Genomic DNA, 19,839 nt, shown 5'->3' on the forward strand with positions numbered 1-19,839 from the left:
TTCTTCAAGTTTGAAGTTCACACCATTAAAAAAGCAAAATGAAGAGACGCAAGCACGGTGAAAAAAAGAAGACAAATTAAATAAAATACTCTATGAATGGGATCTCAATAAAAAGAGCATTTGATCCTCAAGATTTCTATGCCCTCAGTTTTGCGAGTTTATTGGAGGTTCAACGATGATTTGAGCTACAAAAATGAGATCTTTTTTTCCTTCTACATCGGATTGTGTGCACCCAAGAGGAAGAAGAAAGATAAAAATATAATAAATAATTCACAGGTGCTTAAGGAGCACACTTTACAAAGGTACTATAGACCGTGAAAATGATCTAAGGGACCTTTAAAGGAGGCAAATTGGCTAAGGAAGGCCCATCCCTTAAGAATTTCTGCTAAGGAGGTGTTTTAATCTCATCTAAGGAACTCTTGTTCGGCTGGATTAAGAGTCCTTACTCTTAAAGAAGCTTAAGCCTGTCTGCCGAACAGGTACTGTGTGATTTTTGATCGAACAGTCCGGATCTAAATCGACTGTTAACTTAGGTGATATAAATTCACCCGAATTTTTTATTAATATTCTAAAAAAAAGATTTTAATGAATATATCCTCATTTAAAAAAAAAAAAAATACCCTAACCGCTCCTGTGGGGTGTGGCCCACTCTGACCACTAGACTGCTCCCCGCAGGAGCGATCAACTTTTTATTTTTTATTTTTTTTATAGATATCTTAATATTTTTATTTAAATAATTTTGTGGAGTTTTAGTTTTCTTGTTTATGGTATATGTTAAAAAATAAGACATTTTATATATTGATGAGTGTTGTCGTTAACTTTTTTATAACTTTGACTTGATTTGTCAGTTTGATATTACAAGTCTAAATATAACACTAATTAAGGACTTGACATTGATTCTTAATAATTTATTTTATTTAAATATACACAAGGAAATATGATTAGATTGCCTCAATGATGTCAACCTTTTTTTTTAAAGAGAATAATTGGAGAGTAAGAAAGAGAATAATTGAATTATTTGATTATTGTCAACATGTACCATTTACTTGAATAATCAAACGCACACAATAAATAGTAAATGCATTTTAAAATAAGAGGAGGGTTCAAATGCCTCCATGTTTTAAAACTTTAATAATTCAAAATTTAAAACTTAAAAATTAAAATAAAACCGTTGGATATGATCTACATCATTTTATCTATGCACATGTAAAAAATTATGACATTTCAATTTTATTTTGATTGTCATCAAGAGCTTGTAAAAAATGCACTAATTTGGATGATTTCTAGACGTTGATTTTTGAACTTATTGATTCACATAAAAACAAAATTGAAATGTGATAATTTTTTATGAGCACATAGAGAAAATAACATAGATCACATCCAAGCTTCTAAATAGCTAGCTATAGCGGTTTTGGACCCAGAAAGCTAAGCTACGGGCCAAAACTGCGCTAATCAAGCTACGACCGCTATAGCGGTAATAGCGGTCCGCTATAGCGCGTAGCGCGTAGCGGCAATAGCGGCAATAGCGGTCCGCTATGCTACATGGGTTATGATTTTGCAATTTTTTTTTCTGAAAACATGATTTTGCAATTTTAATGGGCCTTAATATCTAGATTGGTTTTTTTTTTACTTTATTAAGCTATATCAATACAATGGAACATGTGCGGGCTATACCGCTATATCAATTAAATTTTGTATCATGCATTAATATATGGTAGTGGTATATTTTGAATATAAAATATATCGATAGTTTTTGAATTAGGGATATTTTGAATGACAATTTGAACTTTGTATTGGTTTAATATGAATAATATTAGAACTTCTTAATTAATTTGATATTTTTTTTTTGATGAGACATTTTTACTAGGCAAAGCCTTCTATGGACATAAGGACCTATTTGTAAAATGAACATATTTTTATTTTTAAAGTTCAAACAGTCGATCCGAACCGTTCATCTTGTTCTCCATATTAATATGTGCTTGGAGACCAAATTTTACATTTTTCTGATTTTTTTTACTATTTATTAAGATGGGTACAAAATTCAATGGTCTGAATTTGATATTTTTTATACCCATCTTAATAAATAGTAAATAAATTCAGAAAAATGTAAAATTTGGTCTCGAAAGATATATTAATATGGAGAACAAGATGAACGGTTCGGATCGGCTGTTTGAACTTTGAAAATAAAAATATATTCATTTTACAAATAAGCCCTTATGTCCATAGAAACATCACTCTTTTTACTATTAGTAGAAATATAAAATATAATTTTTGAAATAAAAAAACGCTATTTATAATAGCTTTCGCTATAGCTCCGCTATTCGCTAAAGCTTTTTTTTTGTCTCCCCGCTACACCGCTATAAACGCTATTTAGAAGCTTGATCACATCTAACGGTTTTATTTTGACTTTTAAGTTTTAAATCTTGAGTTATTAAAGTTTTAAAAAATGGAGGCATTTGAACCCTCCTCTTAAAATAATTATATGGGTAGTTCTTGAATAATCTCTTAGGCTTTTGAAAAAACTAATACCGGTCGTTGTATGTCTACTGTCTATAGAAAACTTAAACTGAATTTTTGAGGTACTAAACGATATTTTTTTGAAATTCTATTTCCGTCGGATGCCCGGGGATGCTCCCGCGAGCAAAATTTCGACCTGTCTCGTGCCCCCTTTCCGAATTGGGGTCATACACGCAAATTCAAATTTCTTAGCCAAAGTTATGGTTGTTTAAACTTTTTTTAAAAAAAACAATGCTTTTGTGCAAAAACATCGATAACCCACCGATGTTTTATGCCTGGTTTAACGACGGCAGAAGTGCATCGATGTTTCATTGCCAAAACATCAATGACGTACCCATGCTCTCTATACGGCCATAATTTTATTATTGTCAAAACATCGATGACGCACCCATAGAGCTAAACGACTATAACTTTAAAATGCATTTACTATTTATTGTGTGCGTTTGCTTATTTTTTAATGGATTACGGTTTCATTTATTATTCAAAAATCATCGAAAGCATGAATTGTGGTTATATTTATGATTCAAAAATCATCGAAAGCATGAATTGTGGTTATATTTATGATTCAAAAATCATCGGAAGCATGAATTATGGTTATATTTATGATTCAAAAATCATCGAAAGCATCTTGTTTGGAATAAAAAAAAATGGTTATATCTATGATTTCAGAATCTTGTTTTAAAATTTATTTAAATGAAAATATTAAGATCTAAAAAAAAATTGATACCACTGAGACAATCTAACCATATTTTCATATTTTATTGTGTATATTTGAAAATAAATAAATGATTAAGAATCAATGTTAAGTCCTTAATTAGTATCATCTTTAAACTTGTGATATCAAACTGACAAATCAAGTCAAAATTATAAAGAGTTAACGACATCACTCATCAATATATCAAATATATTAATAAAAAATTCGGTAAATTCACACATTAATAGGAGATGGACGAATAATTGTAGTCCATTATTAACCGCAATCCTTTATCCTTAGTACGTGCTCATTCGCGTGCCCGCGAGGCCACGACAAATGAAAACTTAATCGAACCAATACATCCGGGATTCAATTACCCACACTCCCCGGCCCGGCATCCTCTGCATTAACGGGGCGTTTTATTTTATCTCCGTACCGTCCGATCAGAATCCATGCCAATCCGGTCCCATGCCTGTAATGCACGGGGACCTTTAAGATTCGTGTCAGTATACGAACGGATCGAATTCAAAATCAAATGGTGCATTAATGCAGAGGATATGAATTAATTCACGCTGCACAAACCCCCGCGCCTGTAATGCACAGATCCATCTCCGATTCTCTCTCTCTAATAGTCTAATCCATTTTTCCTTTCGGGTTAGGGTTTCTCTCTCTCGGATGACACGCTACGGGACAATCCCCACCTCCGACGATCTCCCTACCTCCAGTGCCCCTTCCAGTACTTTCTTCTCCCGCGCAAGGGCACAAACCAGCGCCTTCGCTTCCACTCTCCGGCCATGGCGCGAGCTGGTAGATCTCACCACCTTCTCCCGTCCGTATAGCTATGTCGATGCCAAGGTTCGGGCCCGACGCAACCTAGCTCACTTCCGATCCAACTACACGTTGATAACCCTGATTATCCTGTTTGTAGGTTTGATCTACCACCCAATTTCTATGATCGTGTTTCTACTGATATTCACTCTCTGGCTCTTCCTTTATTTTGGAAATGAGAACCCCATTGTGGTCCTTGGGAGAGAAATTGATGATCGGATTGTGCTAGGGTTTTTATTTCTGATCACTATTTTGGGTCTTGTTTTCACGAGTGTTGGATTGAATGTGCTGGTTTGCCTTGTGATCAGTGCTCTGATTATTGGTGTACATGCTTCGCTTAGATTTCATGATGATGTGTACCTGGACGAAAGGGAGTCGGCACAAGGTGGGTTGTACTCAGTTGTGAGCGGGCATGATTTTCCATGAGTGTCGATTTGAGACATTTTTATCAAATTTTGAGGGGTTAAATTGGGATTTGGATGTTGGGTGTTTGTTTGCTTATCTTGCATTTTGGTAATCGGATATAACTAGGAAATTTCAAATGCTGCTTTGATGGTAGTTAAGAAAACAGATGGATTCTTGTTAACTAGAAAGCATTGCAGGGTTTTTTGGGTAAGAAAAAGTGGTAGTAAATTGAGATATTTTATTTTTTGTGAATTAAGGTGTTGTTACATTGCAATTGATGGAACATGTGGTGATCTTTTGGTGTATTGTGAGTTAAGGGTACTAAACTGCCAATCAGTGGTGGTTGAAATCAGAGAAATTTGACAATTAGAGTCTATTGAATTTTGTATTTGTATTTAAGCTTGCTTTTGTTTTGTTATAACTTTCTATTTCTATTTGTTGATGTGCTTTCCTACATCATCATCAGAGCTAAGATTCAAATTATTCATTTTATTTTATTTTCTGTTGGAAACTTTATCAGGTTAGTTTCCAATAAGTTTTGCAGTTATTGGGTATGAGAACTCTTATTCTAAGAGTTGCCCAAAAAAGGAATGCATTCCCAATAGTGCAAAGCAAAGCCGAAGTTAAGGTTTGAATTAGGAAATAAACAAGTATTTACGAATTACTACATATAGTAAACATTGTTAAGATACACCAGACTATTCTTGAAATCAACTAGAACTACTTGTGGAATGAACTACAATTGAATCGATGCTTGAATTGGTAAAGGTACGCTGAACTATTCAGTACAGGATTGAGGATTGTTAGAATTGGTAAAACTACAACTTAGTTTTTGCTAGATTATTGACGTCCTAGTTCCTCATTTATCAATCAGCTTAATCCTACTCTTTTTACGCTTTATTTACATAAGACTTTCAAATCTCAACAAAAGAACACAGAAACAAATTGGAATTTGGAATTAGCTGGATGGGGGGGTGTACTAGATGGACCAAAATTGGTATTAAATAAAGATTGAATGTGGCTACCAACCGAAGTATGTATGCGGCAATAAGAAAATGTATAGAAGGCCAGAAGGGCTGTTGTTGAGTACAGTTCTGGGAAAATGAAAAGACGAGAACTGAGTTTTAGGTTTGGTCTGCAACTGGTTTACCTTTGTTTACATTGCAGGTTTCTTGTTCCCCTAAAGTAACCCAAATTTTGAGTTTCGATCTGGACCATCCAATCAGAAGACCCATCCGGGCCAAGGTGCAACCGTGCAAGGCACGGTCTTGCACGGGACCCCTTTAATATTCATGCCAGAGCAGATCAAATGGTCCGGATCCAAATTCTTTGTGTGGGTTTTTTGCTTTAGCATTTGCTTTAAAGTGTTGTTGGGTTTCTATCTCTGCCTCTCAAGATAACTACATAATGAACAAGCAGTAAATTAATTAATGATAAATAGGTTTAGTATGAAAGTATTATCCAAAAAAATATAATACCTTATCAGTTGTAGATGTGCAAAGGCATTTCACGGGATTTATCTGATTTGCTCCTTAGCCAAAGTTAAAACTTCCAAGTAGAATTTTCCAACAGTCATTTGTAGACTGATTAATAGTTGTAGTACACAGGAACTTCACACATTATGTCATAAGCACAAATGCCTCTTTATATGCTAGAGACGCAGTGTGTATAGAACACAACACGAGGCTCATTGATTTAATGCATAGATTGAGTAAATGAGAAAAGCAACCATGTTTCTTAATACAGCATCATCATACCACGAACCAGCCACAGAGATGTTAAAAGATGTTTGACACATGTTTGACACTGCAACAAGTATAATAAAAAGAAGTACAGCTCGGGAACTAATTTGCAATGTTTTTACATATGCGGCACTCTGACAACCGCCATTTCTTTTTGCGATACTCCTAATTTTTAGGGCGAACTTCCTTTAGCTTCCTGCCAAGAGCATAGGCAAGAGGCGGTGGCACAGCATTTCCAATCTGCCTGTGCTTGTTTTGAATATTGCCTGAAAACTTGTAGCTGTCAGGGAAACCCTGCAATTTCATTGTAGAGTCTAGTTTGAGAATCATATCACACAATAGTGGTTATTGAATTAAATTAGCAATATGGAAGTAATTGATGATATTACAATTTTCCTATTTACCATGAAGCTGAATGCACTTTGGATATTTCTTATAATTGCTGAACAATTTTTTATTTTTATTTTTATCAATTAGTCGATGCATGTTTTGGTTGTTGCAGATAAATAACATAATCTGGGACCTTCAAATTTTTCAATGCTTATCCTTTTACATAAAAGCATAAATTTAACCAGTAAAGAATGCAGTCATCATAGAATATTCAGGTGGACCTTATTTTTTCAGAGTAAACTAAACTGCAAGCTTCCCTACTTGAATTTTTTGTTATAGTTAATGATATTATCTAATATTCTCCTTCTAGAAGCAAACATGGAGTTACAAACAACCATGACAATGCGACATGTGGTCATCATTACTGTGCCCAAGGAACCAATACTTAAAAGGTACCCACTTTACATTACCAATCTACTCCCAGGCACCAATATTTTTTATTCAAAAAGTGTCAACTAAATATTTCTAGAATACAAATTGTTTTTCCAGAAAAGGCAATCTTTTCTTGTTTTCAAATTATTTTGTGAAAAATGTGATTTATTAAAGGTTTGATAACAATATCTACATTCCCCCTCCCCGAACCCCACAAAAAGAAAAAAAAAATTATGATGGAGGCGGTAATATGCATATTAAGGATCGACCTGTGCTATGGACTCGTATCTCCATTTTTAATGTCTAAACAGTCGATCCGAACCGTTAAACATGATATTCAAATGAAAATGTACTTGGAAACCAAATTTTACATTTTAAAAATCCTTTTACCATCTTTTTGGATAGGTAGAAAATCACAGCTTTTGGATGGTGCGTAATTTTCAAATCAAGTGATTTTCTACCAATCTAAACAAATAATAAAAAAACTCTTAAAAATGTAAAATTTGGTCTACAAATACATTTTCATGTGAAGATCATGTTGAATGGCTCAGATTGACTATTTAAACTTTAAAAATGGAGATATGAGTCCATAGCATGAACCATTGTGTAATATGCATATTACCATAGCCTCACTCTTAATTTATTAAATATTTCTAAACCCAAAGCCCAGAAGTGGATTTGTAACAAGTTATATCATCTGTCATGGTCAGGAAAGAAGAACATAAAATGGGGTCAAAGTAACCTGAGAGCGGGCACATTCACGGACAGAGAGAATGCGGTCTTGGTCAGGATGGAAGCACATCCCGACCTTGCCCATGGGCTGGGGGTCAGTTATGGAGGTCGGGAAGTTACCCTCCCAGTCAAGCCGCCCGAAGAGACCCTTCCATTGATTATGACGCTTTGCAGTGTTCGGCAAGCACCATGGTATCAGGTCAACCAACTGACCTGTTGACAACTTCACCTGCATTCCCACAAAATGTAAGAGATACTATTACTACCTTTTTTTATTTTTAGTACTGTGTTTCTAGTGAAAGGGCTGACCAGGGTAAGCATTTAGAGCATGGGGATTAATCTTCCTATGTTTTGCTACAATAAATACCAGACCAGATTCCAAATGCACAAGTAACAACCGACTCAAAGATTTTGTCCTTTCCTTTCTTTCCTTCTATTTCTTTTTCTTTCACATGCACTAAAAATTAAAAGGCAGGTGGAGACCTAATCAAGGTGGAAAATTATTTTCATGAATGCTTAAAACCCTAAGAGAACTCAGTACCAAACCAGGATTGCTGAATTTTGGTACTAGCTTTTTTGAATAACAAGATTAACAAATTCCCTTCAATTGGGAATAAAAATTAACACCAAAAGTGAGAGGGTTGATCCAAACAATGAAAAGTAGATCAGGTAGAGAGAGAGAGAGAGAACCTTCTCTTCAGGTAGATCATGCCAATCAGCACCGGGACGCTTGGGGATGTGTTTGCACCGGATGAGATTTAGTTCATTCATCTCCTTCGAAATATGGTCATTTAACGCTATCATGTTCCCTCTTATTTTCTTTTGGAACCAGGAAATGGGATCATTTTTATACTACATAAAAAAAGGAACAGCATTAAACTGTGATGAAGTAGTTCTTTTAGGTTATATCATTTTGTTTATTTCTAATTCTCAGGAAAAGTTGAGCTTTATTAGTTCTGGCAATTATGTTAGGTGTCTTGCCAAAAACAAAACATGTGCACACATACACACACACACACAGACAAAAGAAGGAAAACAAAATTTAGAACAGGGTAGAAAAAATTACATCCATGGTGACTTTGTTGGCTCCATTTTCAACTTCGGGCAGGTCTCCAATAGTATCCCTTACTGTAATTGACCGGAAAGGGGCCCCACCAGCAGTGCTGCGGACAGCTGCATAATACTTACCATCAGGCAAGGAGATTTTCAACTCAGGGCTCGCAAAAACGTGCATCGGTTCAGGCCATTCAGGTAGGATTTCCTCAGGAGCCGCTGCCCATATGAAGGCACGCTTCCTTGACTGAGCTACCCCAAAGGCCCCTGCTTCCAGTATCCCAAATCGCACCTAAATGGGAGAATGGATAATTAGTAATAGAATTAGACTTTATCTGATGGTTTTTCAATAGTTGACTGAATGTGCACGTGTTCTGGGATCTCTATTTATCATGGTTAGTACATTAAGATTCTATCACGCCATGGGTTTTCCATTTTTCTTTTTCTGATTTGTGTCTCGTGCAAATTAGTTGTTTCAAATTGAAGTGATGCCGAAGAAACCTATTATTCAAGCCACATACATGCACCCGATAAAGATGTCCACTACTGGTATAAATCGAGTTCCATACAGCCTGAGCCAGAAAACTGGCACAATTATACAAGACCTAGTTTGCCACCTGTATACAGTACAAAATTTGTATGTTAGAAAGAAACTATGTGATATGAAAAGATGTACCTGATATCCCATCTCAAGGAGAGAGGCAAGAGTTAGGCGAAAGGTCTGCCCCTTGTTGAAGGAAACAAAATTTCTAACGTTCTCCAAGAGGAAATATTTTGGTCGAAAGTAATCGGCAAAAGACAAAAAGGCCAATATCATCTCGCATTGCACCTTGCTCCATGTGCTTGTGTTAAATCTGTTCATTCCTGAAAATCCCTGAATAATGTACCCACGGACCATATGAGTTAGAGCAAGCATGTTGATTAAAAGAGTCAAAAAGCTATTGATATAGCATCCTTTGAAATAGTGCTTGTTTGTTACTAGTATATACCAAATGCTACGACACCCATCCTTGTCAGGTTCCGCAGGTCCCATTTACTCCCTTCTCACACTTATTTTGTACCATTTCTTTTTTTGCATAATTGAGGGTTAATTGTTGAACCAGACTTAATAAGCCATAACATGTGGAATACTCAGTACTGAAGTGTGTTTCCAACAAAAGAAAAAATAAAAGCTAATACCTGGCATGGGGGACCACCATTGATGAATTCAACTTCTCCTGGTATGGGAAGGTTCTTAATCTTCTCTTCATCAAACTTGGCAGCAAGCTCATCAGCCTCAGTAGTTGAGATGCATTCATCAGCATCCCCACATTTTTCCATAATAGCCCTCCATTAATATTGAAATTTTTAATGTTAGTTGGTATAAGGTAAGAATTCAAAATGCTTAATTGGTACTTGAGATTTTATAATGTCAAATCTCAACACTGAAGACTTTTGCAATAATATACCCAAATTCTTCCCGATTTATCTAAAGACCAGTTGGAGTGGCTCGAGAAATTTGGTAAAAAAGTAGGAAAAGAGGAACTTACACAATTTCACTAGTAAAGTTAATTAATGTACATCTCCACTATATATTCTACAGGTTCTATGTCATTTAGAGGTTTGCAGTGTACAAATTAAATTGCAACTGCTTGGGTTCAATAGTGCATTTTTCTTGTGTGAGTGAGTGTGTGTGTGCGAGTGAGAGAGAGAGAGAGAGAGAGAGGAGATTGAACCTCAAGATCACATTGCAATTATCTATAAACATATGCCCTTCAGGATGGTTCTCACAAAAAGCTTCGCCAGCTGGCTGTTCATATTCAATTGCCCATTTTGTAAGCATCACTCCTAACCAGAAATTAAACCCCATTAATACGGAAATTGTATATTCAACCATGGATTGAGTACTTAGAAAAGAAAAGAAAGAAAGATCAAGTACCGGATTGTTGCAATCCTTCAGACAAACCCCCACAGCCAGCAAAAATATCCAGTGTGGCTAAACGGTTCTCTTGTGCCTCTTCTCTCTGTTCGTAAGAATTGCTGTCATCTCCATTACAAATTGCCTTTCCCTTATTCTTTCTGGATACTGTGTTGCCAGCCCTTTTTGCAAGGGACCCTAATCTTACACTTGGAGGCAGCTGTTTTCACAAATTAAATTTTCATTCAAGTTAGAAAACATTCTCTCATAGAATGTCGAAACACAAAAACCAAGAAAATTGGTAATATATGGGTACTGCTTCCATATCCTGGGTACAATTTACCTTTTTTGAAAAAAAAAGGAAAAAATAGTAGTACCTGTTTGAGAGATCCATTGGTGGGATCGTACAAATGTTCACAAAAGAAAATGTGATCTGTAATCACAGGAAGATCAGAGTTTGGAAGATCATTCTTCTTTCTGACTTCACATTTCCCATTTATCATCTCGACTGGTACAGTGACAATTTCTTCACTGTAATATACCTGAATCAAGAAATAAACAAAGTTTGATTAGTAGTCAATCTTACTAATATCAAATTGATTATAATCTTATCATTGTCTGGATACCATACTGGCAGAATTAAACCCTTCGGGTACTGTTGAATTACCATACTAAAAAAAAACATACAATAAAAACTCTACCAACTGATATAACATTGGTACTCATAATAAATATAAATCTGAGAGAGAGAGAGAGACTCACTTCTCTCACATCTGAATAATATGCTTTCTCCGAAGAGATATCATCAGGCCTATAAAACCGTCTTGCTTTCAACTTAGTAGATGTTGGTGTAGATTTATTACCACTTGGTACCAGCACCTCTAGCAGATGGCATACTACATAAGGCCTCAACCCCACATTTCTCCCACCCTTGTATGTACCTGTACCTCGATCCCCTTCATCTTCCTCGAAAAACTGAGGCAATACATACACAAAATCATGCACCTTATACGCTACCTTGTTGAACAAAAACCCATTCTCCGGCATAACCTTAAATTCACTGTTTTCATACTCACTTTCTCTATCCTCACAAGAATTACAGGCACCATTACCAAGACCCAATTTATTCAATGGAAGAGAAAAGAACCCGCCTTTTTTGGGACAGTACAAACTTTTGCAGTAATACTCAGTTGGCAAGCCCTTTTTCTTTCTCTCCTCAGCCCTTGCTCTATCAAGTTTGTCAAAGTCTATATTATCCTTTCTGTGCACATGGCCCCATGGTAAAGACCGAATACTAACAAATACAACTTCATTTACTTCTCCCAGTTCAAAATCAAGGCATTTATTGGTTAAGAAAACCTCTCTTTCATTTGCTGTATTTCCGAGTACAGTATCTATGCCTTTTTGCATCACTCTTCCATGTGCCATTTTGGTACCACTTTCTTTCTCATACATGTATTCCATATAACATATAGGCCCGTCTTCAACTATAACCACCCCTCCAACTGTCACTTCCATTTGTCTTACTATTGCCTTTTGGTATAATGTTTTGCCAGATACTGTTTTAACAGATTTCTGGTTGACCCACTCAATATCTTCTAATGAACCAGATTTCAACTTAGTTGACTGTACCGATTGTACCGATTTAGAATCTAATTCCTCATCAGCAGGAATCAAGTCCTTGTTTTCATTTTCATTGTCATCTTCGTTCTCTTCTTCATTGTCCTCTTCATTTTCATTTTCATTTTCATTTTCCTCTTCAATCGCCTCCTTTGATTCCTTCTTATCCTCTGGGAAATCAGTGGAGTAGTAGTCAGCCCAAATCCGGTTAACGAGCTGGGTTGTTGTTGCCCGCATAACTTTCCTTTTAGAAGCAATATCATGACCCATGCTGGCACTAGGGTTCAAATTCTGCCCTTTTTGCACTGAAGCCAACTTTTTCTTCATCTGAAGTTTAATATGTCTTCTCTGTTCCATTTTCTCAGCAAGTCCAGTAACAAAAGCACACTTGCGAATTGTGTCATCTGGGTACTCAGCAAATTGTTGAAGTATAATCTGTCCATGAACCACAATATATCGCTCGACAATGGCTTGATTTGTTGAGATGTAAGCTGGATGCTCCTTATTGAATTCTGAGACCTTTTTTATTATGTCAGGGAAGGATAGCTTAGAGGCGCGACTCTGTTCTTTTAGTAGGGTTATGATACCAATCGCAAGGTTTGCTGTTTTCAATATGGGCTCGTACCAGGGAGCATATTGTTTGGTTGGTTTGCCAAGTCGGTACCTGAAATTAGAAAAGTGCGAAAACTCCAGTTATGTTACATGCAGAGACAAAGCGGACATTGACACTTGTAATAAGTTTCTTACAGTTTTCTTGTGTTTTTGTTGTCCTTTCTTATACTGTGTCAATCAGGCCAATTATTAGGGCATAAGTGGCATTGTTTTAATTAACAACCAGTAGTATAGGACTAGAAGAATAAAGTCTGTTTAGCTAAACAAAAGAAGCCCACACTTCCTAGCAATTCTAATTCCCCAAAGCAGTAGATATTATACCATACATATGCATAAAGAGGTTTCATATTCTCTTACCATGCTACGTCAGTTCGCACAGAGATAAAGACCATAGAAGAGCCAAACTCAATCATCCATTCTTTAATCACACTCAAGTATATTGCAACACCGTCAGAATCTGATCCACCTGACCCACTCCCTGAACCCTGGCCCACTTCAGCCTCCAAACAGAACCCGCTTCCATCATCTTCCTTCATGAATCCTGACCCAAATACCATCACATCATTTTCTGTGCCAGGTGTCATAGGCACGAGCTCCAGAGAAATTAACCTCGAGTCAGAGTTGTATAGTGCCCAGTTGTTTAGCACTCTCCTGGGAAGATCCTGAGCATAGAAGATATCATCACTGTCAAAGATATACTCATCCATTTCATCAGTGATGGGCTTGTAAAATGCAGGTAGTGGGTAATCGTTCGCAATTTCATCTTCACTGATTTTGATGTAAACATTCCTAGGGGAAGAAGTTTTGCATCGCTTTTTTTGCTGCTTCATCAGCTTCCATTCTTCCTCCTCTTGCAAAAGCCTCGCTAACTTTTCATCTTCATCTTCATCGTTAACCTCACTTTTCACCCCCTCATTAATTTTTATGCTCCCATTGGGGACACTTTGGGGGTATCTGCCAACCCCATTTCGACTCGTACATTCATCTCTTAGGGAAACCAGAGCTGGTAAATCAACATATCTCACATCTTCAAGACCATTTAATTGGTTGTAGATAAATTCACCTAGAGAGACAATAAAATCTTTACTAGTCGAGTCAATTGACCTAACTACCCCAGCAAGCAACTCCTCAAGACCCAGATCAGGATTCCCCCCTGCACTTTTAGATAACTTCCTGTAAACTTCAATGCAAATCCGGGCCTTTTCATAAAATATGTCGTAATGCTTTTTGTAGGTCCCAGCTGGTTTTAGGCATTCATACTCAGCAATCTCAGTGGAGACCCAAATGATAGGGAACCCCTCATCGTACCCTGCAATGGCCCACGACTCAATTCGGCCAAACCCTTCACACCTCACGCCTCTTTCTTTCTCCTTCATTAGGTTATCATCCATCGGCATCACCAAAGCGGTAATGAAAAGTTCACCTATTTCTGACATCTCAAACGGCTGGGGGTTCCCCTCAGAGTCGTGCAGTATAAAGTCGATAATTTTTCGGTATGGCCGGGAGTCCTCCGGGCCGAGTTTTGTTAGTTCAACTGCCACTACTTCTTCATCTACTACCTGGTTCTTTTCCTTGGGGATCAGAAGGCAGTCCTTTTCAGAGATTTTTAGTGATTTTTCCTTGAAAGTGGTGCATGCAGCAGCCCTTCGTGGTCGTTTGGAAATAAGCAGCTCTTCACCATTTTCAGATGGTGAATTTACAGCTTCGCCTCCATTTGCAGTAGTTTTTTCTGAAGCTTTGGATGCCTTTCCTCTGGCCCGCTTCAAACCTGAGATGAAGATGTGACACCTCAGATCGGTACAGAGATGGAAATAGCAAGTAGATTGAAAACTTGGGAAGGTACAAAGAAATATGATATCTTTGGTTACCCTGCTGTTACTGGTATCACTAGACAGGTACATTGTGTGGAATTGTAACAGAACTGGATTTTCAAGAATTATGTAGTTTAAATGGTTTGCAAGCACCAGCTAAGCTCTAAATAGCCTTAATTAGGCAATATAATAACCAAAGAAATATGCATATATAAATATATAAATAAACAAACAAACAGATTAATTAATTAATTAATTATTTGATTGATTGATTCGGATCAGCATGTAGCAAATAAATTGGTATTCAAATTTGGTACCCTTTTCCTAGACATGACCCAATGTTCAAAGGGCATGGTACTCATAACTGCAATTTTTCCTATAAAAATTCAGTTAAACAGTTTGCATCCACAGATTGCTGTAACAAAGAAATACATACCAGTCTTGTTTTTCATATGTTCTTCATTTTCTGGCAGCTTGGTTTTACCATTTTCAGCAATTTCTCCATTTTTAGATGCCTTTCCATTGTGACTCCGTGTAACTGCAGAAAGCACATTTTTTCACTCAGTTCAACAAAAATACCAAGATTTTAATACTAGAGAATTGATAATGATTTATAACATTAATTTATGAGAAAAGAGTAAATTACTAGTTGAGACTGAAGAGCCAGAATTCCTTGCCATATTGTATCAATCTGCATATTTTCAAATAATAAACATTGGTAAGAGGCCTTTATTTTGCAAGAAAAAATAAAGCAAACCCGACAACAAAAGAAATCATCATGCAACAGATGAATGTTGTAGATCAACCATACAACCCAAGTCCGCAAGCCCCTAAAAATAGTCAGTGAATGAAATAATTCATGGCTGATCTTTTTTTTTTCAGTATTTGCATAAAATGCCAAACTTCTCTCAGGCATTCTATCAAACACTGTCAAGACAGTTACCACTTATTAGCACTTCATAAAAGAAAACATTAAGTTAACACGTGAGATAATGTAAGAGCCAAAAAAAATTAATTAACCAAATTGGTGCTTTGCTAACTAGTCTAGAAACTGATTAATAGCATCAATCCTTTGGACTAGATGGCTAAAACAACCTTAGCTTATTTCATCAATTATTGAAAGATCAAACCACATGCATCTAAATACTGATCACCTCGAGATTCATGCATGCTTTGTTGTAGGATAAACTATTGAATCGTTTCAGATCTGATAATCCTTGGCCTTTTATCAATCACTGAATGATCAAACCACACGTCTAACTGAGTAATCCACGGCCATCCAATTACATAATTTCTGAGGAACGCAGAAACCATTTTAGATACGATACATTTTTTTTATTTTATCAATCATTGACAGATCAATCCACCGCCATCCAATTACTGATCACCTCGAGATTATCTAAGGTTTCTTTATCAGAAAACCTACTAAATCAATGTGGATCTGGTACTACTTTGCCGTGCAAGAAAAAAAAAATGAATCATGCAAAAGAAAAAGAGCAAATACACTATTTTTATTTCGTTAACCCCAAGAGAGCTATCAAAATTGCAGTCTCCAGTTCGTTCCTCTTGAAATTGTTTAAAAAAAAAACATAGAAATCTACACCAAAAAGAAAATCAACTGACCTAGTCGGAGAGCAGAGAGCGGACGGAAGTACCTGCCTCGTCGGAGAATTGCGAAATCACCCTAGAGAGCGGCGGAGATAGAGAGAGAGAGATCATCTCATCTGGGTATATATAGGGGGCGCTTATAACCTTCTCATTTGGCGGGAAAGACCAAAAAAAATGCGGGGGAATTGGAAATGAAAGTGGGAAAGGAATCAAAGAAAATATGGCACTGAGGCTGAGCGAATCTTTTCAAACGGCCCGTAAATCTAACTTTCCATTTGAGGTGTTTATTAAAAGGACGGAGAAACTGGAAAGCTTTACATTAGAGCCGGTGCATACCAAAAAAACAAGGGTAAATGTTTTAACAGAGCAAGTTTGGCTTTATCCAACGGCCGAACCATATGCACTGCAGTTTTAATTCCATAGTAAGTGCGCTGCATGAAGTGAAAACTATTCTGTTAAGCTCTTTACCCAAAACAATGAGCAAGTTGTGGGGATGGCCAATGGATTTTAATTAACTAGGAGCGGTGTTAAAAACTGAAAGTGTAATTATTAATTAAGTCGAGTTCTTTGTGTAGCTTGTGTAACGAGTTATTGCGCAATTGAAATTTTGTTTTTTTATGACTTATTGTGTAATTTAGAGACATTAGAAAATCTACATGATTTGTCAATTGTTTTCATTGAACCAGAGGTAGTGAAGAAACTGAAAGTGGAATCCCCATTTCTTTATCAGCTCTATGTATAACGAGTTATTATTTAATTGAACTTTATTTTTGTTCTAATAGGATGAACGATAGGAAAGAGAACAACAAAGTTAAAGAAAATATGACGTAACATAATTGACCATGTTGTTGGGCTAGTCAATCAATTTTAATTAACTAGAAGTGGTGCTAGCTAGTGGATTGACAAAATCCGCCTAGGGCAGCCCGTGCCCTATGTCCGGGGTATCCGTGTCTGAGCTCGGGTATAGGTCGGGTAAACGGGTATACAGGTAAGGGCAAAAAATGGGCCAATCACTGTTTTTTGGGCAAAAATTCGACCATATCCGGACCGAATTATACCCATACTCAACCATACCCGTGTCCTTCGTGCCTGTGTACCCGTGTCCGTGCCCGTACCCGTATACCCATTTAAAATTTGAATTTCAAAAATTTTCAAATTCCCCTCGGTTCAAGTCACATCCGGACCGGTCAAATCGAACCCGACCAGTTGGACCCACCCGTGCCCGAACCGGACCGAAAAAAAAACAGAAAAAAAGAACGGACCGGACCGCCCTGCCCCTCAAGGGTACAACGGGCACGGGTATAGAACGGGCAGGGCACGATTTTTGAAAGAAAAAAAAAACCCGGGATACTCGGCCCGAGATACCTGTCTACCCGTGATATCCGTGCCCGTGCTCGGGTTTGCCCTACTCGCCCGGCCCCTATCGGACAACATAACACTAGTGCTAGCAACTGAAAGTGTAATTATTAATTATATGGAGTGCTTTGTGTAACGAGTTATTGTGCAATTAGAATTTTTGTTCTTTTTATAACTTATGGTGTAATTTAGAGACATTAGTACCGGGGTTTGTCGTTGTTCCAATTAACCAAAAATAGAGAAGAAACTGAAAGTGAAATTTCTATTTCTTTATTAGCTCTTTCTACAACGGATCGTTTTTATTGAACTTTATTTGTTCTGATAGTATGAACGATAGGAAAGACGACGACAAAATAAAATTATGATGTGTTGTGATGTGACATGATTAATATGTTATTTAATATATTTTTTTTCAAGTGATGTAATTTTACTAAAATAGTGGAAAGCAGGGGCGGAAGGTAATGGTTTCAAAAGGAGGCTTAGCTACCCCATCTATTGAAAATTTATAATTTTGTCCATTGAATTTTATAATTTTTATATGTATTAATATTTTTAACCCCCTGTATAAAATAAAATTACACTACGATTTGTTTTCTAGCCCCCGTCATCTCAATATTCTAGTTCCGCCCCTGGTGGAAAGTGATCATATCGCGCGAATGATCACACCATGACCATACACGACATGATCAAATGTGACAAGACTGGTCACATAATTTCTTTTTCAACTTTCAAGTAAATTCATAAAAAAATATAAAAAGACACTAAATTAAAAAATATTATAAAATAAATTAAATAACAAATAATATTGAAATAATTAAACACGTAACATGACCTGATCAGTTTGTGTGATGTGACATGATGTGTAATTGATATAGATTTTATTACAATACAAGTAATAAATCCTAGTTGATACTCAATTCGGTTGCAAGTGTACAACCTTGTCAAGTAGTACTTAGGGATCGTCTCCACAGGGACAAGTTGGAATATTAACTCTAACCTAACAATTTAATTTAGTAAAAGCGAAATAAAAAGGTTTTGTGTTTGTTCAAGTGGTTTGGTTTCGATTAAAATGAATTAAACTAAAGTCTTTAAAGCAAAATTAGGTTTTTAACAAGAATAAGAAATTAGGGTTTCTTAGGGTTCCTATCCACTAGTGTTACAACTAATTGGTTTATTAAATTTGTTCTTTTAGTTATGAAGGCACAGTTGGGTGTTGTAGGTACAAAGGGATATCTCTATATTAATACCATCTTTAAATTAGAATAAACGTCACCTCTCGGTACTTGGCTACCCTAATCTAAAGTCATTAAGTTCTTACTGTCCCAATTGATCTAGAAAACTATCTTTCACCTCTCGGTACTTGGCACAATTTTCTAAACTATTGGGTAAAGCCCGTATAAGACAAGCGTCACCTCCCGGTACTTAGCCTATCAAATATCCTATTCCTTATGGTCTGGACCTAATATTCAATTTCTCAATTGTAAATACCAAATCCTAGGGTTTCATGCAATTTCGATTAAGTCTTCACAATCAATTAAAATAAAGAATAGATCATAACAAAGAACAAGAATATATAAAATAAAACCAACTAAATCATAACAAAAGTTTCAAGTACAACCCTAATCAACCCTAGAAAAGTCCTTAACCAGCCATGGCTAAGATACAAATCAAATCAAAAGAATAAAAGAGTTCCAAAGGAAAGAAAATAATAAAATCGATTGATCAATGATCTCTTCTTCATTCTTCTCTCTTCTTGCTTTCCCTTTGTTTTTCCTTGTTGAAACCCTAGAAATTCTGCCTAAAAAACGTACTCAATCTGTTCTACAGGTCCCTATTTATACCCAACTCAAAAACCTAGAAATAACCAACCAAAAATAGCAAATTCGGGCTCTAAACAGACCTAATTGCGGGCCGCAATACATTCATTGCGGGCCGCAGTGCATGGAGGAAGTTAACAGACTGCGCAGGGAAAAAAACTGAAGAGTCATTGCGGTCCGCAATAAAGGTCCTGCGGACCGTAATAAAGGTTCGAAAAATGCTGTCTGGAAGCAGTTCTTGCGGACCGTAATAAGAATCCTTGCGGGCCGCAATAAAGGTCCTTGTGGACCGCAATAAGAGTCCTTGCGGACCGCAATAAAGGTGCAGAAATGCTCTGACTTGCTTGGTTCTGGCTTGCTTGGTTGCGGGCCGCAAAGGATCCAT

The 19,839-nt window shown here is 36.6% G+C and overlaps 2 protein-coding genes across 4 annotated transcripts; one reads left to right on the forward strand and one right to left on the reverse strand.

The window, feature by feature from the left end:
- Positions 1 to 3,833: 3,833 nt before the first annotated feature.
- LOC144575080 (PRA1 family protein E-like) lies at positions 3,834 to 4,843 on the forward strand. The gene is made up of 2 exons (XM_078325200.1): positions 3,834 to 4,642; positions 4,702 to 4,843. The coding sequence occupies exon 1, from the start codon at positions 3,887 to 3,889 to the stop codon at positions 4,463 to 4,465; it is 579 nt and encodes a 192-aa protein (XP_078181326.1). The 5' UTR covers positions 3,834 to 3,886; the 3' UTR covers positions 4,466 to 4,642; positions 4,702 to 4,843.
- A 1,230-nt stretch (positions 4,844 to 6,073) lies between these two features.
- LOC144575174 (DNA (cytosine-5)-methyltransferase 1B-like) lies at positions 6,074 to 16,592 on the reverse strand. Of its 3 annotated transcripts, none has more exons than XM_078325291.1 (14): positions 16,297 to 16,592; positions 15,320 to 15,364; positions 15,110 to 15,211; positions 13,220 to 14,630; positions 11,393 to 12,914; positions 11,008 to 11,172; positions 10,652 to 10,850; positions 10,449 to 10,560; positions 9,913 to 10,060; positions 9,410 to 9,607; positions 8,747 to 9,025; positions 8,371 to 8,532; positions 7,691 to 7,909; positions 6,074 to 6,480 (listed from the first exon to the last, which is right to left on the reverse strand). In XM_078325291.1, the coding sequence occupies exons 2-14, from the start codon at positions 15,351 to 15,353 to the stop codon at positions 6,352 to 6,354; spliced, it is 4,680 nt and encodes a 1,559-aa protein (XP_078181417.1). In that variant the 5' UTR covers positions 15,354 to 15,364; positions 16,297 to 16,592; the 3' UTR covers positions 6,074 to 6,351. The 3 variants fall into 3 exon arrangements, with proteins under 3 accessions (XP_078181417.1, XP_078181418.1, XP_078181419.1); XM_078325292.1 differs by having other exon boundaries at positions 16,329 to 16,577; XM_078325293.1 differs by having other exon boundaries at positions 16,277 to 16,375.
- Positions 16,593 to 19,839: the final 3,247 nt, after the last annotated feature.

Source organism: Carex rostrata, chromosome 23, assembly GCF_964058835.1.
Source record: "Carex rostrata chromosome 23, lpCarRost1.2, whole genome shotgun sequence".
Taxonomy (NCBI): Eukaryota; Viridiplantae; Streptophyta; class Magnoliopsida; order Poales; family Cyperaceae; genus Carex; species Carex rostrata.

Excerpts from the sequence above, each read along its gene's own strand:
- LOC144575080 (XM_078325200.1), top strand. The coding sequence starts at position 3,887 with ATGACACGCTACGGGACAATCCCCACCTCCGACGATCTCCCTACCTCC.
- LOC144575174 (XM_078325291.1), bottom strand. The coding sequence starts at position 15,353 with ATGGCAAGGAATTCTGGCTCTTCAGTCTCAACTA. Across the intron at positions 15,212-15,319 it reads TGGCTCTTCAGTCTCAACTA|TTACACGGAGTCACAATGGA; the intron begins GTAATTTACTCT and ends TGCTTTCTGCAG. Across the intron at positions 10,851-11,007 it reads CCAATGGATCTCTCAAACAG|CTGCCTCCAAGTGTAAGATT; the intron begins GTACTACTATTT and ends TTGTGAAAACAG.